General features: G+C 45.3%; 1 protein-coding gene across 1 annotated transcript in view; it reads left to right on the top strand.

The window, feature by feature from the left end:
* The first annotated feature begins 18,251 nt into the window (after positions 1–18,251).
* The window catches only part of LOC149327888 (uncharacterized), a 33,063-nt gene continuing 25,755 nt past the window's right edge, over positions 18,252–25,559 (top strand). Inside the window, exons 1-2 of the mRNA XM_089563728.1 lie at positions 18,252–18,348; positions 22,288–22,486. Of these exons, the coding sequence (XP_089419854.1) occupies positions 18,257–18,348; positions 22,288–22,486 (291 nt within the window). The 5' untranslated portion in view covers positions 18,252–18,256. The remainder of the gene's footprint in view (positions 18,349–22,287; positions 22,487–25,559) is intronic.

Here is a 25,559-nt window from a genome sequence, read left to right as displayed (position 1 = left end):
AGACACTGGCTGTCGACTTGCCCTTAACTCTGCTAGGCTGAGCCTGCTGTGAAGGGTAGCATCAGTTCTGCGTTCATTTCTTTCAGCATCTGTAAGCAAATCATTAACATCAAAATCTCCTGCATCCAAGCATATGTTATGTAGAACACAGCATGATATAACAAACTTTGTTATTTTATCCACAGTTGTGAATTCTACATAACGGAGCTGCCGAAACCTTTGCTTAAGCATGCCAAAGGCATTTTCAATAATGACCCTAGTTGCTGCATGGCGTTGGTTATAGGCAACTTTGGCTGCTGTCATTGGCCCATAGTGTTTGTAAGGCGTTAACAAGTGCTCCCTAATGGGATAGGCAGCGTCACCCAGAATGTGAAATTTGTTCACTTCACACACTGTTGGCAAGTCTTCATGCACTGGAGACAACCTCAGAACTCGAGCATCATGCACTTTGCTTGGTGGCCCGGTGAACACATCCAGAAATCTCCCTCTTGCATCACATATGCCTTGCATAGTGATCGAGACTTGATCATGTCTATTGATGTAGGTTGATCTGATCTTGTTGCTTGGGCAGCGTATTGGGATGTATGTTCCGTCAATGCACCCAATGACATTGGGAAAGCCTGCAAGCTGGAAAAGACGAGAGAGCTACAGTTACTAGGGAAAAGGTAGGTCTTCTGCAGAGTTGATCAATGTACATCTCAAGCATGGAGCTATAACCTTGTGGCAATGGGAGAACACAGCCGGCATAGAAGCAGCATGTGGTACTTTTCATTTTACTCTGATACCTCCATTTTAAGGCAGTGTGCAAATGTAAGCAAAACCTAACGGTCACTACTTCATGCTTCTGAGCATTTTCTATTGGCTACAGTTTAACATTTAAAGAAGTGTTTTCTTTAAAGCTTGAGTAAAAAGCTAGAAAATGCAATGCATGAATGATTGCAGCATTTAATTTGATGTGTTATGATTGAAAAAAAAAGCCTAAAATTATGGGCATGGCACTAGTCAATCGGTTATTCTATGCTTAAGAGGAGCCTGAGAGAGATTTAAACACTCACATTCAGGAAATCTTTGGCCAGTGCGTGCTTGTCGGATGAGAAGTGAATTACATTCGGGGCTATCTGGCACAGGAAATCCAGGACCCTGTTGATGACCACTAGCTGGGTCGACTCTGCCATGTTGAACAGTGCAGAGCACTCACGCATCGATGCCTTGTTGGCTGCATACCTGTTAAATAAATTGCAACGCGAATGATTATAATTTACCAAACCAGCTTAGATCAAACATTCTTGCAGTTATCAGATGAACACACAAGAGAATAGAAAAGAAGACACTTCAACAAAGCTGTTGGAGTAAGCCGTGCTTCTGGTATTCAGTCTTACACGTGGTCTTGCATAAGATGTTTTTAACGTGTCCTCGCATGCCAAATACCCGCCACGGTGGCTCAGTGCTTACGGGCGCTAAGCCTCTGAGTCGGAATACCCGGGTTCAAACCTGGCTGCGGCGGCCGCATTTCGATGGAGGCGAAACGCAATGCATCCGTGTACTGTGCGATGCCGGAGCCCTTCACAACGGTGTCTCTCATAGCCTGAGTTGTTTTCGACGTTAAATCCCATGAACCAAACCTTGTATGGCAAATAAAAACATACTGGGTTCTAATAGCAGGTTTCAGCATTTTTTTTTCCTCAGTACTCTTTTCAACTGCATCAGTGAAATAAATTTACACAAGTTACAAAAGATTAATGTTCAAACGCAAACGTACCGTATAAATAAACTGTAAACACGCCTAAATACAGATTCAACTGGAACAAACGATATAAAAAACAAGTATGAAGTGAATGCAATACTGAGGTTGCACATTTTCTTGTTTTCTATTCACGAACCGCCTGTACTACACGTACACGCAGTTCAGAGAAGTGCTACATATAATCACGCGCATTATGCGCGTGCCCGCCAAACGTATCACTTTTTTGGTGTTTAAAACGAAGCTCACCAGAGAAAGGAAAGAATGTGCTCCTCTGGCGTCTTTGCTGGAGAACCGCCATGGTGTCTATCGGATGGAAAGAAGTCCGATTTCTCGAACCTGCCAATGAGGTCATAGCAGGCCTGGCGTCTCAGTCGGAAGTTCCTGCGGAACTGTAAAACATCACCGCATATGACTGATCAATCGGGCAAGCCGGATTGCAGCAGCTAATGGGGCCCTGAACTAAGGGCTCCATCCACTGGGGGCTATATAACGCAAGCTCTATTCATTCATCATTACATATCGGCACATACACGAACACAAATTCTTACCTCTTCTCCGGAGTAGTGTTGCACCACTATGCAGATGTAATCCTGAACCTTTGGTACACACGGAGGAACGCTAAAGAGTTCTTGAAACACTGCCCTGTGAACAGCGCCGTCGTCCTCGTCCGAGCTGCTGCTGCTGTAGTCGCTGTTGTGATGCCCTAGATGTGACAGCAACACAGATGGCGTACCCAGCGCAATGATTCGTCTTCTTTTCGACATTTCGCCTCACAGAGCCACACAGCAGGGACGTTTTAAGTGCCTCTAATACCTAAAGCGCCTAAACTTGCTTCTACGGATGCGTAAAAACTGACGCGTTAGGCCTCGCCAGACCGGTCGTGGTGTGCCGTGGCTACCCTGGCTCCCTGGCTTCGCATCCGTCTCCGCGAAACGGCGGAAGTGGCTCTGTCACGTGAACACATCTCGGGGCCGCATGGCGGGGCCGCTCCGACTTTTTTCTCGGAGCACCTCAGAGCGCTCTGAGCTGGAGGCGGGCGCTCTGAAAGAACCAGCCGAATGTAGTCAGAGCGCTTGATTTCGACCAGCCGAACGTGCGGCTGCATCTCAGAGCGCTCTAGAGCGCTCTAGAGCGATCTGAAACGACCAGTCGAAGACACCATAAGTGTGCGTATGCTTCGCCAAGGGAGGAGTGCAGTGCCTCCTCTCTGCTCATATAACACGTGTTGTGTCTTCTCTCCTACTTTGGTCCTCGTTTATGGCGCTAACTTCATCATATAACTGTTTTGTTTGAGTGGGACAAAGCGTGAACACCTTCAATAATTCCTTTTGCTGAAATCTGATATCCGGAATCAACAGCGAGGATATAACGCTGCACTAAACTAACCTTTCCCAGCGATCTCGGCTACTTTTGGTCAAATGTTTAGGGGAATCCCCCAAGGTAGAGTAGATTTGTAATAAGGGAGTAATCACTCATTGACGTCCACCCGAGCGCAGCCATACGGCTACAAAGAAAAGCTCTTTCTCAGAAACTTCGTAGTTAAAGAAAAAAAAACGAAACTCAGAAACTTTCTCAGAAACTACGAAGTTTCTGAGAAAGCTGTATAGCTTTTTTTTGTAGCCGTTTGGCTGCGCTCGGGTGGACGTCAATGGGTAATTACTCCCTTATTATCGGTTACTTTTGCGGCTGCGTTCGCAAAACAGTTCCACCCAACTTTCCACTCTCAGCGTAACACATCAGTCTATTCCACTGGTGCCTTGCATACGCGTACCTTCCTTTCCTAGCCACTCTCTCACTGTATGGATCATTTGGCATATTTGTGTAGGGTTACATTTCCTGCGTTGCTCTGTTTGCTGTGCCCACGCCAGGTTGAATACTGTAATTCGGTGTTTTTATCTAAGCTGCAGTCCTTGATTCTAAGAATGCCAACATCAGTTTCAACGGCACTGCTCGCACTTCTCTCCTCCTCAAGGTGGCTAGGAATCAACAGGTGTAGTGCGCCATAGAAAAAAAATTGCACACTGTGAGGAAACAGAAACCAGCGGAAAAGGCAGGATTTGGCTTTCGTCACTCTTGGACTTTTTCGCGGATCTGTTTTAACCTAGTTTCATAAGAGTGCATAATAATCGTCTGCAGTGCCCTTCAACAAGTGATGGAAAACCGCAAGCAGTCACGTTCGGAGCAGACAAAAAGGCTGGTGCTTGTTTTCGATGGCTCAACTTTCTAGTCCGCTGCTTTGTCAGCTCCTTCAATGTGGTGCCGTAGTGGTGAATGAATTTTCTAAGGAACGAATGGTATGGCAGACAGTTATTTGTGTAAACTCCTTTTAGTGTGCATTTTAATACGCAAGCAATTCTTAGCTCATCAGTGGCGTTCGTCCGACGATATAGATCCATAGCCATTCCAACTCAAGACATATAACAATCCATCCATTGGCTAAACTGGCTAAACAGTCCTTTCGTGGCAAAAAAACTCAAATGAAAACAAAAATAAAAACAAATTAAAAATTACAAGAAACTAGAAATAACAATAACAGATAAAAGTTAAAACGAAAATACTGAAAAAAATATGGAGGATGAAAGAGAGGACAAGGAAAGGCTTTCACATTTCCGCTCTAAAGTGGACAAGTGCAATCCTGCAATTTTTTAATGGGCGGTCACCGACTACACCACTTATCTACACACAGCAGTTTCTTCTGTTGAATTTTGTGCCAAATATTTTGCGCAGTTGTGTGACATGCGAAGAATATCAGCAATCAGTGGTCGTTCACAGTTTTATTCAGTGGTCTCAGATAAAGATATCAGGATTGTTTTTGTGATTATATGGGAAGGTATTCTCAAACGTGCAATTTTTAGTCAATGTGTGTATTTCCTGGGAAGAGCGTAGGTTCATTAATTCGGCACTTCGAGGAGGTGCACAATACCACAGTCGGCTCTGTATCGCGCTATTGAATTGCGTGACGGTCAATCGCGCCAGCCGAAGCCAACTGATTGGGAAATGCCAACAACGCGAGAATCAGACCCCTGTTTGATCGATATAACGGCCCCTCCGTTTGATGCACATAACGACAGCCTGGAAGTAAGGCTTGTTGTGATGGCTTCCATGTCCCACATTCTTGTTTGCAATACTTTAACATCACCGGAACCCTCATGGCGTATTACACTTCGAGGCATTTTATAGCGTCCATCATATCCGTTTAGTCCCATAAACCTGCAGAGTGCACATCATGAAGTATGAACAACGGTGGGAGAAAACAAGAAGCGTAATCACGGTACAGCTTGGCCTACGCTCCAAACGTTGCAGAATAAGTCTTGCAGTTTCGCTGCCTGCCGACAGATGGCGACGCAGAGAAGCGGGAAGTCCGACCGTTTGGGTTCTCATCTGCTTGCGGTGATTGATTCCATCGTTCAGTGCAATTTGCCCTCAGCACAGACTTCAGTGCTTTCTTTAGTGTTGTACTTTGACTCTGATATTACAGCATTTTGACTGTGGGCAAGTATATAGCTCTGTGCGGTTCTTTGGTGCGGTGACGATGGGGCGAAAGTGCTTTGCACCGCGATTCATGACAGATTATGATTAGAAGTCATGCAATGAGAAGTTGCCGCTCTTTTCTGCGCCCAAAAACAAAGAACGTCTGAATGCATTGAGAAATGTCATGCCACATAAAGACCGTTTACAGGGCTTCTAATGCGGGAGGCATTACATAATACGCGCGTTTAATCTTTACAACTATAAGTTAAGTCTGGCTTTCAAACGGGAGGTGAAAGAAAATCTCGTTTTTTCATGAATTATCAGATCTCGATAAAAACACACATTCCTACACCACCCGTTACACAGAACCGTGGAAGGTGGTCACTGCACGGGTATATTATTCCAGGCAAAAAGTGTCATACACACTGCCAACCCTTTTAAATTCATTCCACAAATCAGGCATAGATTTGCATACAATTTCTGTACGAACCCTACGCAAACACTTCATTAACAATCCTTGCTTACAATAACAACTAAAAGTGTTATCTTGCCTTTTGTTATTTACCTCTTGTGACTATCAAGTGTGCGTGCATTAATTTTGAATATTGTGCTTTCTGTGAGTTTTTTTTTTGTTGTTGTTCTATCGCTGCCTGCTTTGTAGGGAGGCTGCGGGCTTCAGTCAAGTCGCTTGTTGTCAAGCGGCTTTTATCCGCAGTCTCCCCCATCACTGATGGAAATAAACAAGTTATTATTGTTTATTATTATTGTTATTATTATTATTATTATTATTATTATTATTATTATTATTATTATTATTATTATTATTATTATTATTATTATTATTATTATTATTATTATTATTCTCAGCCTCATTTCGCGTAGAATACATGAGCAGCAATGTATAGGGTGATATAAAGAAATGATAAAAAACACCCTTGGAAGCAAGGTGTTCTAGTAAAAACAACGTTGAGTTCTTCAGGAGCCAGATTACGGCATTCAAGGGGCCAAGGGGCGAATCAAGACCCATCTACGGTGTAGAGGCCGGAAAAATCATCCCCGGATAGCACATCTCGTAGTTTAAGCTCCTTGTTTGAACTGGCGCCAAATACTTTACCTTCGAACTCCTAGGGATGCCATCAATTTGAAGCAGATGTAGTAAGAAGCCTGTATATTTAAAAATCTGAGCTCAACAAAGCTCCAGATCTCTGGACAGCGCCGTCAGTATGGCCACCTCCAGTCTTATTGACAAGGATTGTGTACGAGCGTTACTTACGATATGACAATGAAGATACTAAGAAGGTATATCCAGTTAGATAAATTTGAGCTGGCAAGTAATACCTCAAGTTCCGTAAATGTCGCTGCTTTAAAAGAAAGTATGTGGGCCGATTCGCAGTAAACCCTGCGTACGTTGCGCGCTCGTGTCAATTTCGCATTATTTCGAGCATGTAAAACTTTCATTGGTGGCAGAAGTGCAACAGTTTAGAAAAAGTTCATTGATTTCCTGGCGGTAATAAGTAACGCAAGTTATCAGCTTCTACTCAATCCCCATCCTACCTGGTTCATGACTTCATGACCCCGAGTATAGGGATGAACCCTAGGAATTTTCGGAAAACATGCATCTTAAGTTTTGGTTAATTTATAATTATTCTGGCAAAGCTGTCTATTTGAACCCGTTTTTCTCATTGCGTCCGGTCTAATATTTCACTAGTATTCAAGCACCTCTTTGTTAACGTCTATCTCTATTGCCATCTCCTCTGCTGCTTCAGAAAGTAAGGGCTTCAGAACGAACCGCAGTAATGTAGCGCCTCCTGGCGAAGTACCCAGAACTGCGAGGGGTTCTGTGCAGCCTGGGTCGCGCTCGTTTTTACACCTATATGTTCTTCCACCGTGGTGCGGACCACCTCCTTTAAAAAGCGAGTACAGAGCTCGAAATTGAGCGAGGTCGCAGTTCCAGAAAGCCCTCTAGGAGCCTTCTATGTGCCTTCGCCTCGTTCCTCACCTACCTGATGTAAGGCAAGAACGCCGCACTAGCATGTATCGAACACGCATGTTTTACCCACCCGGTGGTGTCTCTGTCTCGCGTGACGACGACGTAGAGCCGCCCGTCCCTTGTCGGAAGGTGGGAAGATCGAACGTCCGAGGAGTCGGAGTACCGGCCGCTCGACGACCAGGAGGAATCCAGGGAGGAGCTCATGGAAGCAGGCAGCGTCCCTCCCTTCTTCGTCTTCTTCCTTCCCCTCAAATCGTTTTGTAATGAAAAAATTCCAGTGAACACCGGCAGGATTATATTATCAAAAAAGCGGTTGCGATGTAGGTGACTGGGCATAGAAAGAGCTTTATTAATGCAGAATTAACATTATGTTGATGCAAACCGGAGATAATTTAGGGGACACTTAGGCCCCGCCTTTAGAGGGCCCCTGAAAAGGGATTTTGGAGGTTGGCTATAAAATGCTTTCATTGTAAGTAGAGTACAGTCCAGCGAGCGTTTATGCCACGTACGAGACCTCAAAAGTGAGCGGATAATTTACATTATATTTTTTAAAATTCTCTCACACCTCTCGGTGACCAGCGGTGCCAGGCTTTCGAGCGAAGCCTGTCACATGGCGTCAGGTCGTGCAAGTGACATCTGGAGTAGAGGGCTATCATTGCGTAGACTGGTATGCCAGTTGGTGCGGCATTCTGGGACACAGCGCAGTGTCTGGTCCCTACTTCCCGGGTGTTTGCGTTAGCAGGCTGTCATTGGTTCGCCGCGCCAACTCTCTCAGACGTCATGCAGCTAGCATGGCCGCGACCATTTCAGCAAGTCAGCAAGCTCTCTCCCACCCTTCCCCTTTCTTCACCGCCTGGGGAATTCCCACGAACGTCGGCAGCCGCGAAGGAGAGCAAAAAAATTGCGACAGGGCAACAAAAAAAAGCGCGAAAACTGAAATTTTGACAACATATAACTCAGCTTCTACAAAACGCATTTAAAAAATTCTTGCTGAGAGGATATTTGTTAAGCGGCGTCCTTCAACATCCTATAGGCACACCGCAACCTTGTTCAGAACCCCTTTAAGGGTGTGACACGGTAGTGTTGATTTGTCCCGTTAGCGACTCTACTTGATCTCATTAGCATGTTACGGCAGCCATTGTAGTTTACATTGTCACGGCTGCGCCATGCCATTGATATGGCGCCGTCTTTCAGGGGTGCAGCTACTCATGTCTTCCTCATCTTGTTCTCTATCAGTGGCCGTGTGTCGAGCTGGGTGAAGCGGTGCCGTTGTTTGTGCTCATGTTGGAGCCGTACCTTTGCAGTGGCCAAGGTGTGGACGAATCCAGAGCGGTGCCGACCGGCCCTCATAATCAAACGGTTCGCAGAACTGGCGGTCTCGGCGCTCCCAAGCTCATCCCTGTTTCGTGCAAGTTCTGCGTGTTTCGTGCCGAGTTATGGTTTCTTCAATTATTTTGTGTATAGGAGGAAAGACCACCACTTCCGTACTGCGGCTGTATGTGCCGTGCTGGCCTGTGCCCCCTAGTTTGGGATTGTTCAGAGCTCCGCATGGGTTCCGTCGACCTCCTCACCAAGGAAGGTTTTCCCACCGATGGCAAGGAATTTCGTGCACTGAACAAAGCCAGGGGGAACGGTATCTGGGAATATATTGGTAAATATGCTCAGTGGCCTCTACAAACCAGTGTAAAGCGTGGCTCGACCACCCAAGCCGTCCCATAATGTATCAGCAGGTCCTTACCTTCCCTTCCTTAAGAACCCAATTGTCCAACAAACGTCTTTGAGCCTCCGTTCCTAAATAAACAGCTTATTCATTCATTCATTAGCATATTACCCTATCTCATGCTCTACTAATGTTACCAGATCACATGACATATTAGTGTCACGTAACACAAGCGCACAGTTGTTCGCATACACTCACCACTCACACATATGCACTTTGCTACTCGCTTAATCACTGGTCCCGTAATTAGGGCTTCTCTATAATCACCCATCTACTCATTAGCACAGAGTGGTAGAGTGGCAAGCTACCACATTAAGTTCAAGACCACAGGAGATGCATATAAAATTAGATGAGACACTTATAAGCTCCGCCTTAAGGGTACGACGCGATAGCTTTAACGGGTTAATGCCTATATATGCGCAATTGGTCGCTGAGAGTCTTCACGCCATTCCTTGCGCAGTGTTGCAACGGTTGTTAAGCGATGAGCCACTGCCCTGCGATGGTAGGTGCTGCCATCGGTAGAGTTTGTGACATCCAGGTTGCTCTTCCCGCGCAACCTCTCATGACCAATCATTGATTTAACTGCCGCTTACCACAGAACCTTATTTGAAATGGAATAAAAGTGAGAACAAGTTTGACGTCATAATACGCAAAGTATATAAAACAGCACTTTGTATCCCGATCAACGCAGGAACAGAAAGAGTACTACACATGGGCATTCACAATACTGTAAACGAGGTTATTGAACGCCATTCGATATCGCAAAGGATACGGCTGTCAGGAAGCAGCATAGGACGAGACGTACTCGACAGACTAAGGCTCCCTTGCATTCAGTCTACGGAGAACAGAAATGACTTGAAAGACCAGCGTAGAAGCAAGATCGAGGGGCAGCCCATTCCGAGAATTATGCACACCGAATTTGATAAGCAAAGAAGATAGGCTAGGGCAGAACGCCATCAGGCCAGCATGGGGCGAGATGGGAGAGGCAATTTACATGGACGCGGCAGGACCAATCGAGGGAATATCAACCATAGCATGCGCGGACTTGCAAGGAAAATTAGTTAATGAGACATAAATTTGATGCCAGGGAATCGCCCAGACGGATGAGACGGCGATTGCTTTGGCGATGGTTTCCCGGAAGGTATCGCGTGTAATTATCAACTCCAAGACTGCATGTCGTAACTATACCAGAGGAAGGATTGGTAAACACACAAACAGAATACTCAGAGGTAAAGAAGATACTGACTTTAAATCCACAATCACATGGACTACAGGATACACTGCGGATGTTGGAAACGAAGGCGCTCACTCCACTGCCCTCGCGGTATTGCCTCGGGTCCCCAACAATCGCACGAACATAACTATTAAAAACCGGTAATAAGCGACAGGGATTTACTCTAACGTTTGAGTTTAAGGAAGAAAGTATAGGCCGAACCGCAAAACGATCTAAACAGGGAGCAAGGGGTCATTCTAAGGAAATTGCACTCGAACATTTATATTGATCCCGTCAAATTCAGCTATGTATTTCCGAATTCGTACGATCCGCATTGCGCCTTCTGCTGTGAAGCTGCTAACTTATACCATATTTTATGGCCTGACAAAAAACCCCAGCTATACCAAGAATCAATAACCCAACAACTGAGGAGTGGGAGGCGGCGCTGTACACCTCACATTCGGAAGACCGGATATTTCTGGTGAACCGGGCAAGAGCGGCGGCAAAAGCTAAAGGGCTCCTGGAATGAAGGCCCACCTAACCAATCTATGCATTAAACGTTTTCTCTCTCTCACACGGTAGTGGTTGCAGGTACCACCAGCGCCATGGGCGCTCAGTTTGGGCGCTTTTTCCAGCTGAAATTTATATTTCTTAAAACTATTGTACCATTAAATGCTCATTTTATTGCATTGCAAAAGATAGAGAAACATGAGAACTTTTTTTGCAGTAGCAACTAGAAGTCGTGCCAATCTTAGCAGGCAGCAACGGCAGTCACATCACCATCGGCAGTAGCAGAATCGACGGCAGCAGTGTGGGTTTTGCGAAACTTTCTAGTGTCGTTCGGTATAGGCCCGGTCTATCGTGTGTCCCTGTGCTTTAGCTGCTGATGGCAACAACTTCTCAGCTATACAACTATCCAAAACAGCCTTAAGAACTGTGCAAGTTTGTTTCTCATGAGGGGTGGTAATTAACAGTAGCGACAAGGAACGGCAGCAATTTTTGCTCAACTTCTCGAAACTCGTAACTTCTTTCTCGAAACTTCTCAGAAAAGTTTTCAATTTCTTCTGGTTCTTCTCGGCGCCGTTGTACCATGCTTCTAATGGTTTGGTTCACTTTGGCAAACACGTTTTCAGTCATGAGGACCCGTACGCAACGAATTCGCCGGTACGTAAGTTCGTATCTGAGGGTCGGAGCGTCGTGGCAGCATTTTCGTGCTACGTTCACGAAACTAAACCAACCGTTATTAATTTCTTCTGGTTCCATAGAACACTATTTTTCGTGATTTCAGGGTGTGGGCTTCAGGAAATACATTACAAGTATTAAGGCAACTGTACGCACTTACTTTTTAAGCGCCTGCGGCGGTACAACTGTCTGCCCCCGCAAGACTGGATGCACCGACGATATCGCGAGCGGAAGCTCGTGCGTCATGGCAAGTGAGCAGCGAAGACTTATTTTTGCAAATGTCAAAACAAATTGTGGGTAAGTTATGGGAGCAGGCAGAGGACTACGCGCCAGCAATAGTTGAGACTGCAGCGCTGTTGTTCTTCACCGCAGAGGAGGACATTGGCCCTGTTGGTAGTTGCGCTTCTGCAGATTCGTCGGAGTCACTGTCTGGGAGGGGAGGGGTATATAGAAGCTGCTTGCTACCGTGCATTCTGTGGGCCGTGGCTGAGCAGCAGCCATCCAGCGTTTAACGGTTTAACGTGGGCAGCGATGACGTGGCATCGCAAGCCAACACTCCCAGCTGTAACGAGGCAACTTCTGAATTTAATCCTGAAAAAGAGCTGCAGACTTGGGGAATGAAGCACGGGGTCTAACGAAGTGCAGTAGGCGACCTGCTTCTAAAGCTTTTGAGAAAACACCCATGCCATTCGACTCTTCCCGCTGACGCACGAGTACTTCTTAAAACGCCCAGACATCCATGTCCAGATTATCTAGTCACAGAACATTCATCAGTACAGTGCTGGCATTTTGGGCTTGAAAGCAAACTCCTACATGCGATCAATGTCTTGCGTGATCTTCCAGCAGCGCTCGTGGTGTCCTTCAAAACTGACGGATTGCCACTGTCAAAGAGCATCAACGTTAAGCTGTGGCCAATTCAGTGCCTTCTCTTGAACTGTGACCAACAAGCGCCATTTTTTGTTGGTGCCTTTGCAGGTCCAAGCTATCATGCGGCTACAGTTACATTTCTGATGCTGTTTGTCACTCAGCTAAAAAACCTCTTGCTCAATGGTTTAGTTAATACTAACACTATCGCTGTGTGTTTAAAAGCCATCATATGTGACGCACCAGCACAGGCAATGGCCCTATTTGTTAAGTGGCACACTGGTTGTAGTTCTTGGCCAAAGTGTACATGTGAAGGCGTGTGCAGGGATGGAAAATGCACTCTGACTGTGAAAGCCGCACCAGTGCAAGCTTTCGACCGCGGCAAGGTGGTGACCACCACAGGGGTACTTCTGAGCTGACACAGCTCCCAGTTGATGTTGTCAGACATTATTTTAGACTACATGCACCTTGTGCTTCTTGGTGTTCTGAAAAAGTTAATAATGCCGTGCCTAACTGCACTCACGGTTCATGTTGTCCCCCTTGAAATAAAGCTTATGAATGATGCCAGTATCAGCCTAAGGAAACACGTTCCCAAAGAATCTGCTTGGTCCACACGTTCGCTGGCTGAAGTCGAACGATGGCAGACAGTAGAATTCCGCTTAATTCTCGTTTATACAGGCCCTTTTAAGTTGAAACCTGCATTGAAGCACCAACTCTTAGACAACTTCATTTCCCTGCATACCGCAGTGTCCATTGCCGCAGGCAATAAGATATCTCATGTAGATGCTGATTATGCTTGGACACTGCCTATATATTTTCACGTAGTGGTGACCGCAGTACGGCGAATAGGAAAACAGCGAGAAAGTCTTCGAAACTCTTTATTTGGGCTGACTTGCGCCCGCAAAGAACTGAATCACTCGGCGGCGGCGTAGCAACAAGCGTGTTCGTCGGTCGTTGAACAGAATGCCCGCCGCTGACGGCCGTGCTCTTTTTAAAGCTGATAGCGAACATTCGAGATAATGCTTGGAAAGTTACTAGAACATTCTGGCGCAAAGTAGAATCGGCTCCGCTTGGATGCGATCAATCGAGATAAATCTAGGCGCGTCTTGCGTCACAAACGAAGCGATAAAGCGGCGTGTCGGCAGCCTTGAAGCATGAACAAACAAACACTACAAAACATTACAAAGATTCGCAGCAATATTATGTACTAAACATTTAAGTCACTCTGTGGGGGAAATCAAGTTTCCTAAAATGTGCATTGTTTAATTCATCTAGCCGATGATGTCAGCATTCATCACATTTGAAAGCAACATGCAACATGTGAAAAAAGAGCTTCGAAAGCATGAAAATCCACTCCGGCAACTGAGAAGCAGAATGGTCGAGAGACTACCGTTTCCGTGAACTTTGCGTGAACAACTTCGGCTTAATTCTTCTGTTTCACTCTCTCAGCCTTGGGGTGCTGGGTCTCTGCCACCTGAATGCAGAGGTCCTGAGTTTAGGGTTGCGAAGTTTAACGAATTCATCATGACATGTAACCCTGCTGCAACTGTGCCACAGTGGATAGCCACATTATTGTGCACACATTTGCATATCTCGCACCTTCTAACAAGAAGTTTGTGCTGTTGGCCAAGAATTTCCCTGCAGAGAGGACTACTAAAAAATCCCGTTCTAATCATCAAGCATTGGTATCTTTGTTGCAAACAAGTGCATGGCCTCTGAAGTGTCCAAGGAAGATGCTGATGCTTCCATACTCAGCAAAATATTTGGTTTTTCCAGATCCAGTCAAGTTAATAAATAGGCTTAAGTTGGCTGCGTTTTACCATAAGTAAGAAACATTATGCTTTAAGGTTCAAATAGACGTTTCTCTTTGAGCAAATATGTTCTTCCCGCTCTTCTTGCTAAACTTCAATTTTTGTTCACTTTAATTTGAATGCTGTTACGAAATCTTCGGCTGCCTGCAAGGAGACGTCTGTTGAGTAACAGACATGAACAGACATGATATGGCGCTTGGTGAATCTACAATGGCATGATTGTGCCTCGCAACAAGTTGGAAAAGGGCAGCACGTGAAACCGGCCAAACAATATACAGCATAACTGCATACGTGATGCGTTGGAAAATCTAATTCAGTTAAGATGCGTCTACGCTTAACGTGCGCCCACGCCGCGGCTTATTTAAGGCGTTAAGCGCTTCTTGACAATTATCCTGCTCGTTTCACATTCACTGTAACGCTCAACGAATAGCACTGCAAGGGTGAACAACCTTTCCAAAAGATTGATTGCAATTAAGCCTAACCTTTGGCACAGGACGCCTTCGGCTCAGATCTAACCAGTCATGTTTGAGGTTCTTCATGCAATGTCTGGCCAGCGCTTGCAATCGGGACCTTCATCGTAAACAGTTTTTGCGGGGCAACGTCGCGCACTGGATTCTTAAGCCAAGTGTAGTCATGCAATAAACGAGAAAGCGTGGCTGACCTTTAAAAACATGGCCGCTTATTTTTTTCGTCACATTCTCGATCACTTCATCGTGCACCGGAATGAAGAAGAATCGCAGCACTAGTGAGTGCAGGTTAGTCAGCGACAGAGATTTCGAATTATGATGCGTTAGGTGTCTCACTACCCGAAAAGCAGTCAATCGTTATGGTCGCGTAACAATGGTTGGGTTTCGGCGTGCCAAGAACAAGGAATGTAATTGTGAAAAATCTTGTATGTCACGAAGCCAATTATAATACCCGAAGCATCGCAAGGTGTATGATTTCGACCTTCGGTGCCATGTTCGTCCAGGCTCATTGCATGGTCTTCCCGCCTTTCTCAAAGGCGGCGACAGCATAAGTATGCCAATTTTGGGGAATGTGCACCTGAAGTCAGATTTCACCAGCAATCCTCCAAAAATATGTCTGCCGCTCATCGTTCCCTTTGAATAATGCCTGCTGCCAACTGTCTTTCGGGCTCGAGACACACTATTTACGTCGAGTGCTGTGACGTTATGTCCAATAGAACATGGAATAAAATGGCAATGCCTTTGAAAGTTCGAGAATGTTCGGCCTTGAATGCCAAGAGCGTGGAAGCTGCATGCATTCACGTTTAATAGATGTAAATGGTCTAGGTAATTTACGGTAGCCTCACGTGCAAGTAGCCTGTGGACATGGCTTGACCATTGTGTAGGCAATGGTTAAGAAGTGTCAATGTCTCCCACATGAAGTACTGCGCAGTTAGAAAAGCGAACTTCCCTTTCCCCAGGAAGGCGAGCCTAACGAACTGTTTCCCAGCAAACATTAAAAAGGAGAGACGTGAACATTTGGCTTTGGTCATAGTGTTTTTTAACAAGTGCATTGAGTGCAAAAGGGAAAAAGCCGCATCATTTATGCTGGATCGAACAATGAAATAAAAGTTCAAAGTTCAGTGCTTCCGCCCCCGTGATGCTCCGCCGCTTTGGTTATTGCGTTCTTTTGCGCTTGTTCAACAAAGCTTCTTTTGGGTACACCAAAAAGAAAAGCACAGGACGAGGACCAAATGACAACGACTGTGGTGGCGGCACCTCCAGCTGATAATCTTTAATAGCAGGGTATGTTTTTTTCCAATTTCGTTCTGCGGCAAACTGCGAAGCTGGTTTGAAAACAATGACGCCAGTGCTTTCTCTGTCATTCAACCATATATGATACAACCTTAGCATCCTCATTACTCTGGCTCTTCTCAGACAAACGAACTCCCAGCCGAAGTGCCAAATTGAGATACTGATCGATTGTGCTGTACCGTTTGGAGCGAGATGTTTGGTTCTAGAACGTTCCAGTAGCTCTGTATTCTCCTTGAGACGGAAGACCAGCTTGCTGCGGTCCGCGATTTCTTCGAACTCTCGGTTCACGCTCGAAAATGCAAAACACCGGCCTTTATTCAAGCATATCGATGGCAGAAAAGGCTGAAATGGTTAGAATAGGAAACAAAACAGGCCATCACTTCTATTTCGAGGTAGGTATCTTTCCTTTGCGATTTTTTGCCAGTTCAGAGTGATCTTCTGGAACTGTATGTCCTGAGCAAAATTTCTCATCTGCAGTTAGAAATTTAATTATTTTGCCATGGCTCTGTCCGTTATACAGGGCGTTTCACCTAACATTTTACAGAATTTTTAAACACAGGCTTTTAAATTTGAAGAGCGTTTTTTCCGGCATAACACTATGAGCAGTGTGGTTCATCAGTATACAGCTAAACGTGATAGCTAGCAAGGTGTTTAACTGATACTGAATAGTTAACTTTTTAACTATCACTTTTAGACTCCTTAGTTATTGAGAGGCCTGTAGCCCACCGTAAGTATAATCTCCATGTCAGTTTTTAGAATTACAAAATGCGGTTACCCTCGACCCTGTGGCTCAACAAATTTTGGCTCTTTCGACGAGTTACGTGAGCTGGAGAGGTTGCTTTACCTGCAAGCTTCTCAAAAGCGCATGTATTTTGGCGCGATGTAGCCACAATTTGTTGGGACACAGCGCCGAGGGTAACCGCTGTTTCGAAATTCTATAAACTATTCCAGATATTACTTACCGTGGGCTACTCGCCTGCGAATAATCAGAGCCTAGCAATAAAAGTTAAAAACTGAACAGTTCAGTATTAGTTAACCAGCCTGCTAGCTAGCACGTCTTAGCTGTATACTGATGTACTTCACTGCTTGTAGTGGTATGCCGGAAAATTGTTTAAAAATTATGTATAATATTAGGTGAAACGCACTGTATAACGGACAAAGCCATGGTAAAAAAAATTAGAATTTCTAACTGCAGATGAGACATTTTCCTCGGGACATACAGTTCTAGCAGATCACTCCGAGCGAAACGCACGCGTTGCATCAAGGCTAAGCGCGCTACAGGAGGAGCAGATGGCGCCGCCTGTGAATAGCCGCGGCAGCTAGCCTTCCAGACAAAGCGTGCTGCAGCGTGCTACACAGATGATAGTCCGATGCGAGAGACTGTCGCCGCCAAGGCAGTGTGGAGCTCGAATTTCCGAACGTGTGCCTGTCTTCGTGTCTAACAAACCACGCAGACGAACCACCTCGAAGAAAGAACTATAATGAAAGAAACTCAGAAGCGTAAAAACTAACACCTTCGTATTCTACACGTAAGCAGTCTTAAGTGTCCTACTGACTTTTTTTTTAACTCCTTGTTTTCAATTAATTATTTTTTTATTTTGAGCATTGTTCTCGTTTTCGCCTCCTTCTCAGGGCTCCCTCTCTCTTTCCCTTATGTTGTTATGTTTCTTTTGAGAGGAGTAATAATTAAGGTGATACGGGGTAACAGGCCAGCCAATAGCGGCTTCCGTACATGCGGACGGACTGAATATGCAGTGTATAGCTTCTATAGACTTCTGTCTATAAAGTCTACAGACTGTCTAAATACAAATCGTAGAGAACAGTCTATAGGCAATACAAATGCCATAAACAGTCTATAGACAATGTATAGATTTATGGCCATACGCTTTTAGTAGACTTTTGTCTATAGACAGTCTATACACTATGAATAGACAAAAAGCAGTATCTATAGGAAGTCAATAGAGTCATTAAAAAGCCTATAGACTGTCTATAGACCGTTTTTATAAGGGAAGAATGTATTTAAATGCTGACAGCCACCGCCCGCCACGGCGGCGAGCGCGCACATGTAGCCTTCGCGCTCTAATACATGCGCCAACCTCGAAGGGAATTCTGCTCTTGGCGCCTGCTGTCCGCGTTCGAAATACGAGAAGCGGCGTGCAAATTTCATCGCGCCGTCGAGTGGGGCCTTAACGCCTAAAAAGCGCACAGACAGCTTTCGCGCATGCGCTGTCCCTAGCGGGGATTTCTCGCCGCGCCATGTAGGTGCGGGGAGCAGCGAACAAGTTCTGGACGCACTGTCGGGCAGAGTGTCAATGCCAGAATAGTTCTTACATCATGCTTTAGATACGCACTGTACCAACAGTGTTAGAGTTTTCGCGCAGGGCAGCCGAGTTTTTGAAATACTGATTCGGCTCGAGACTGTCATTTGGAAAGCCGGTACAGATCCACACTGGAGATTTAGTCTGGTGAAAGGTAAAGTTCTTTCCTTATTTCAGAATACAATGGAGTACACGAAGGAGATTGATTTCCCAATGCCTTTGCCTTTGAAAATTGGTTATACAGCACGTATGTTTATATTCATCGCCACAAAAAGGTACGTTGAAAATATATTTATTGTCACTGGGATCATGGCTGAAATTTCACTTCAGTCGGATCAACGCTTTTTGTTCACTGCTTCCCCACAACACGGCGTTGCGCAGCTCGATCACTGCACTGGACGGCTATAGTTTTCTCTTCAAAGCAATCATTCCCTTCGGCCCAGGAAATGCCTTGCCGTAGCTGCACACTTGCAGCGATTTCCGGATTCATCCGCAATGATATACCAACCTTAGGCTGCATAAGTTTGGCCTGTTTCTCTGCAGGCAGGAGCGCCGCTTCTGCACTCGCACCGTTGTCCCCTGGCCCCCGCAGTAAGTTCTCGTCGCCACTGGACAGGAGGATTAGCTACAGACAGCGTTTAGTTATACCAACCAGTTCGTGTGCCTTCATAAGTTTGGCAGCGCTATCTTTCGGGCTCCGTGACACAATGCCGGTAGCTAAGACGCTGACGCGACGCGTAAGATACGTTGCCTTGTGCTTGAGATCGAGTCAGCACCTTCTCTGTATATTGTTGGTAGTGTTCCCAAAAGGCATCGCATCAGTGCAGAATCTTTTATTTTTAAACGTTTCCCTTGTCTTATTAGTTCGGGGGGAGTCGTAGCATCCCATAACTCATGACCCTGTCCCTACGTGCCCTTCTCATAGTGGAAGCAACCACTGATAATAATGTAACGATGGCCAGATCGTATTACAGCGAGAGGTTTGTTTCTTGGGGTTTAGGAGAGGTCTCCTGGGACAACCTATAGCGAACATTCTGAAGGCTGTTCGAGCGCACGCGGCAGCTGGTATGACGTCACCATCGGCGCTGCTTCTGACGTCATCGTCAGCAAGAGCAGGTGCATGGCTCGAGCGGTGTCCTTATGATGTCACAGCGCGGATGAGTGGAGGCATCAGCTGCGTGCATAGCGTGACGTCACACCTGTTCCGCTACAAAAGACGGCGCGGACGCAGGTGGGCGAAAACCTTGGCCATTAATTACAGATTAGTCGCAGGAATGAGCAGGAGGGCAAAAGCTGCACCATGCAGCTTAACTAACCAGCTACATTTTACCTGTGCGAAGCTAAACAACAGCACTCACTAGAATTTTGCCACAAGCAAGAACCAGAGCTTAGCTTACCAGGTAATGTTTCTTTTTCTTCTTTCCTTTTCATAAAGACTAATGAGGGATGGTGCTTTGGTGCGCTGGAACTTAGTGGCCATTACCCGCATTTAGCCGCTGTGGTTTTTTTTTTTTTGTCCGAAGCCTGCTTCTGGCAGGTGGACACCTGTCCACGGGGTTGTGGGCCACCTGCTAGTCTGTATAAATTCACCTTTTAGGTTTTGAGGTTGCCACAAATATATATGACCTAGGCGACTCACTCTTTATAAAGAAGACACCAAGACAAACACCTTAGCGTAGCAGTGTTTAATGACGAAACAATTACGAGAACACCCTGCACATAACCGCAGACTCTCTAAACACAAAATCTCATAAACTGTCTATAGGAAATACAAACTCTATAGACAGTCTATAGACACTGTACAGATTTATGGCCATGCCCTTCTTTTAGTAGACGGTTGTCTATAGTCCTTATACTGACAATGAATAGACGAAAGGAAATGTGTATATGAAGTCAATACAGCCTGCAAGAAGTCTATAGACAGTCTATTAACCATTTTATATAGAAAGGAATCCAGAGGAAAGGAAGATCGACACGACGGAACAAACATCTAGGATAGCTCCATAGTGCAGGTGTCCGCCCTGGGAAAGCGTGCACGACATCCATCACATTCACTCGATTGGGCTAGTGCCACCGTTTGCAGTCGGCCTGTTGTTTGAAAGCTGTCGGCTGGCCCGTGTCCTGACTGGTTTTATGAGGGACTGATCTGTCTAAGCGCTAATTGGCTGGAATGGTAATGGCGCTCAGTTACGCCGTAAAGCATGAGGGGCCAGCTGTGAACAGTGAAGAATGGCCATTGATATCATAACGCACTTGAATCGGGAAGTCTACTTGCTGCATGGCCTTCGACACTACCGACTAGGGTTTAGCGTCAGTGGTGTCAGAGGGATTGCAGTTGTGGGACAATAGTTCATGGCGTCTAAGAAATTTCCATGCCATGGCCATTGTGCAACAAGGCAATCAATAGAGCCGTAAAAAACTTTTCTTCTTCTTAATGACCAAAACTTATGTCCAGGCCTGTTTCATCATGATGATAACACTAACAAATATTTTTGAGCTACTGAATATCACCAACCATCAGCAACACGGGAGTGATACTAAAATGTCGCACGGTACGTGCCGCCTTTACTAAAATTAACTCAGCAACGGGGTTTGCTTCTCACTGCGTAACCCGTACCGCACCCTTAAAGACCAAAAGGTCTCTTAACGGTGAGGTAAAGGGTTTTCGTGACGTAACCCGGATTAAGAGTTTAAGGGGTGCCATAAGTGCTGCGCTGCCCGACCCAAGTAAACGAACCATGTATTTTACTTGGTTGCTTATGTCAAAGACGACACATACATCGACGCATCCGCGTACATCAACGGCAGGTGTGTTCTATGTTTCGTTCCGCGCAGCAGATCTTAAACGGCCGCATTTTTTTCAACATCACCTCTGGGGTCATAGTACTAATAGTAAGAATGCACTAGCTGCCTCTCTCAACGTAAACACATGAGCTGCACCACCAGGGAAGGATTGAAAAAGGTGATGAAAAAAATGGTTAGAGCTAACCTTACCGGCTAAGCGCCTCACTCAGCGGGAGCTCAGTCCTTCTGTGCGAGTGGCGTCGTAATCAAGGCATTGGCGCAACACTACCGGCTTTTTTTGACGTCACATGACATGCTTGCAATGACCATGCAACACGCGTCATGGTGTTGGGCCCCCTACACACTTGTCAAATCGATTTCCATCCACCAACCTTTTTTTTAGAGGTTGTTCCCGCCTCTCTTGAATAACTTTACTGCTTCAGTGCTTTGCCCTTACAAGAATTTTTGCACAGTCTATAGACTGTCCATAGACTTCAGTCTATAAAGTCTATAGACTCTCTATAGGCAAATCCTAGAGAACAGCCTACAGGCAATACAGATAGATAGATACAGAGAGAGGGAAAGGCAGGGATGTTAACCAGAAAGGATTCCGGTTGGCTACCCTGCACAGGGGAAGGGAATAAGGGGAATTAAAGAGGAAAGAGAGAAGGAACGGGAAATAATCACAGTCTGTCAATCAAGGCAGTCTCTCTCAAAAAAACAAAAGAGTGTCTTGTAAGCCTTGATGGCAGTTGACTGTTGTGGCCACGGACCGAGGATCTTGGCCTCTGTGAAAGGGCGAGAGTCCAGGCGGTCCAGAGCACAGCGCAGCTCACGTCTTTCGGCCACAAAGGCAGGGCACTCACACAAGAGATGAGTGATTGTCTCTTCACAGGCGCAGTACAGGCAATGCAAATGCTATAGACAGTCTATAGACAATCTGTAGATCCATGCCCATGCACGTTTAATAGACTTTGGTTATAGAAAGCCTATAGACTATTAATATAAAAGGAAATATCTATAGAAAGGCAATAGAGTCTACAAGAAGTCTATAGACTCTCTATATACCGTTTTTATAAGGCTTGTGCCTCACTGCCTGAGTTGTTTGTCCGAGGACCCCCCTCTTAAGCCTTAATATATGTAACCCGCTCTGAAAAAGGAAGAAAGATAGTCACAGCGGACAGCCTCGGAATAATTTAGATCACCTGAAGTTCTATAGCATGCACCCGTTATCGCACAGCACACGCGTGGTTTTTCGCATTAGCCCGCGGCCGAGATTCGGACGCTACGGCCGAGGCTGGAATCCGCGACCTTGTGCTTAGTGGACGAAAGCCATTAAACCTGAACCACGGTGTATAGCTGGGGCTAACCGTACGAAACTGATCGTGCTTCATCGAGTCTCATTATGCTTTCCTCTCATCTGCTTTCAGGGGCTTTGCTGAAATGAAGATGCGCAATAGTCGCGGCTACTGCATGTCATGTAGAGTGAAGGATGGAAGTTTGGAATATGCGTCTGAAAGACAAGGAAATGATCACAAGCAAAAGGAGGTTAAAGATACTGGCAATTTTGCAGACCCAGGCCATCCCACTTCTCTGGCTGTAAGAATTGAAACTAATACTCGCCTGGGCGTAAGTTCCTTTAATTTATTCTAACCTGCTTGGGGCTGTGGTGACATGCGGAAGAGGTACAGGTTATGCCGAAACCTTGTAGGAGGCGTGGAAAAAGATGTTCCATGTATTCACGTACAGTCTTCGCCAAACGTATACAGCCGAAGGGGTCTGCATCTGAGCCCTGCAGTGCGGCTCCTCTTGCACACTCAGGGACCCTAATCCCATGACGGCAGGTCGAATTTAAGTCCTCAACCCTCCCAAGGTTAGGACTGTCGAATCTGCTTAAGAGCTCCACTACACGGTCGGGAAGCAGACTCCTTGGGCTGTATATTTTTGACAAAGACTGTACATGACGTTATGCAATCACTCCTTACACAGAAACAAGCATAGAGGTGGATACAGTGACGAATGCAAATTAGAAAGCAATTTTGTGAAGTTCGGACTATTAAAAACTTGAAAACGTTGTTTTGGTTTCGTGAAGAAGAAAAAAGACGGAGCGAAGAAAAAACACGAGATGCTTAAGCTCCGCCTTACGAGTGAAACGCTATAGCGTCAGTGGACTCCGTCACAGATTTTTCGCATAGCTTCAGCACGCCGAACCTTGTTCTGCGCCTTCTCTTCTTCCGTCTTGTACGGCCTCCCTCGTGGTCCGGTTAATGTAGACGGCACATTAAAATTCAGGGAAGGCGCAGTTTTAGAGAAGGCTGCGCTCTAGTAGATGTAACTGGCTCCATCACACACGTGTGTGAGGAGCAAGCAAGCGCCCACTCTTTATGCTATCACATGACGGCATCACTCGGCCCTGTTCCTAGAGGCCCCCGTGCGCAATGGAACTTTCGGATCCGCTTCCTGAGGGGCAAAATATTAATAGATGGAGGGGTGGATGTAAAAAAGGAGGTCCCTGTTACAAACGGGGTGGGGACAGTTGCCACCTTGCTCTGCTTTTTTTTCGTTATTTTGGTTTAACTGTGCTATAGATTTTTATTAAATATTGCCATTTTCTTCAAATACGCTTTCCTACACTTCTAACCCTATGTCATCTCTCTGCTTTTGAGCCACCAATCTTCCTATCGCTTTTAGCTGACTTCCACCACATATTTATTTACATGACCATTGTTCTCTCTAAACCCCAGGGCCTCTGGGAGGGTCATTGTGCTTCCATTGAGAACGGGATGGATACTATCAAATATAAGTATAGGATTCACCACTCACAGCACATGTGTCATCTTCGACGTTAAATTTCTTTTTGTAGCTGCGCGTTCTAAGACACCTCGACCTAGCTTCGAAGAGTAGGGCACTGCCTCTTGAGTTATCATAAAACGATTTCTTCCCAATCTGCCTTTTCCAGTATCGATATAGTTCTACATTATGCTTCTTTTCGATTGAATTTCATTTCATTTTCATTTATTGAACCCTCAAGGCCAAAGGCATTAAAGAGGGGAGTGGTTACAAAACATGAAGATACATAAACAGATGCAATGCATGATACAAAACAAAGATTATATTCCTGTTATACAATGTTAGCTAGTGCAGAACGAAAATGCTGGTTATCACTTATGTCGACGATATCTGCGGGAAGGCGGTTCCATTCGCGTGATGTACGAGGCAAGAAAGACTGAAATGAAGTTACAGTGTTACACGTTTCAATGCCAACTTTGTGACGATGATCAATGCGGTTTGACACGTATCTGGGGGACGAAATGAGGGCATAATGCAGCATGGGATGATGGTATAGCTTATGAAAGAGGCTCAAACGAATTGTCTGCCGGCGGGATGCTAAAAGAGGCAAAGAAAGATTAGCTTTCATGCTTGTTACACTTGCGGTACGGTTAAAGTTGGACAGGATAAAGCGTGCAGCGTTATTTTGAACTAGCTCAAGCAAAGTTATCAGTTTATCATGATGGGGATCCCATATGGCGGCGGCGTATTCCAGATTAGGACGTATTAGTGTTTTATAAAGCAATAATTTTAAGGAAGACGGAGTTTTGGAAAAGTTACGGCGGACATAGCCCAACATGCGGTTAGCTTTGTTAGCAATGTACTCAATATGGCGCTTCCAGTTAAGGTCAGCAGAAATATGAACACCCAGGTATTTATATGAAGTAACCGCTTCTAAGGGAACGTTATTTAGGTAGTACACAGGCGGAGCGTTGGCACTTCTTGATATTCGCATAATTTTGCACTTATTAGTGTTAAGTTCCATAAGCCATTCATTACACCAAAGAGAAATATTAGAGAGATCACGCTGAAGAAGGTTAGCATCGTCGGGGGATTTTATTTCGCGGAAAACAACACAGTCGTCAGCAAACAAAAGAATGTTAGATGATACAATGGAAGGGAGTTCGTTGATGTAAATAAGAAATAAAAGTGGTCCGAGCACGGAGCCTTGTGGCACGCCCGAGTAAACTTCGCTGAAAGGTGAGTTAAAATTATTAGCGGAAACGAACTGCGATCGGTTAAGAAGAAAGTATTCAATCCATTTCAGAACGTTGTAGTCGATATTAAGTTGGGTTAGCTTTAAAAATAATAAGCGGTGACATACCTTGTCGAATGCCTTAGAATAATCAAGGAAAATGCAGTCAGCTTCTGATGCGCGATCTAAAATATGATGAAGTTTGATAGTGAAGCTGGCAAGTTGGGTCTCGCAAGAAAATGACTTCCGAAAGCCGTGCTGTGCGGGTGTAAAAAAGGAATTAGACTCGAGAAAGTTCACAAGGTTAGTGAAAATGACGTGTTCTAATAGTTTGCAACAAGTACTAGTAAGCGAGATGGGGCGATAATTTGTAGGGGAGGTTCGATTTCCTGATTTGAATAATGGAACCACCTTCCCGACTTTCCATTGTGTTGGCAGAATGGAATTATCGAGAGTCTGCTGAAAAATCTTTGTTAGTATTAAGGAGCTAGAGGTAATTGTATTTTTTAAAAATTTAGCATGAATGCAGTCAAAACCGGGCGATGAATGAAGTTTTAGGGCATCAATAAGTTTAGCAACACCAGATGTATCGATGAAAATTTGAGGCATAGCAGGGTAATTATACCGGAGTGGAACGGGATGTGTGCTGTTTGATGTGCGCGAGAAGTTCTGAATAAA

The sequence above is a fragment of the Amblyomma mixtum genome, chromosome 10 (genome assembly GCF_055824585.1).
Source record: "Amblyomma mixtum isolate Tamu chromosome 10, ASM5582458v1, whole genome shotgun sequence".
In the NCBI taxonomy this organism is placed as follows: Eukaryota; Metazoa; Arthropoda; class Arachnida; order Ixodida; family Ixodidae; genus Amblyomma; species Amblyomma mixtum.
Note: the sequence above shows the minus strand (reverse complement) of the source record. Positions and strands in the feature narration are given on the sequence as shown.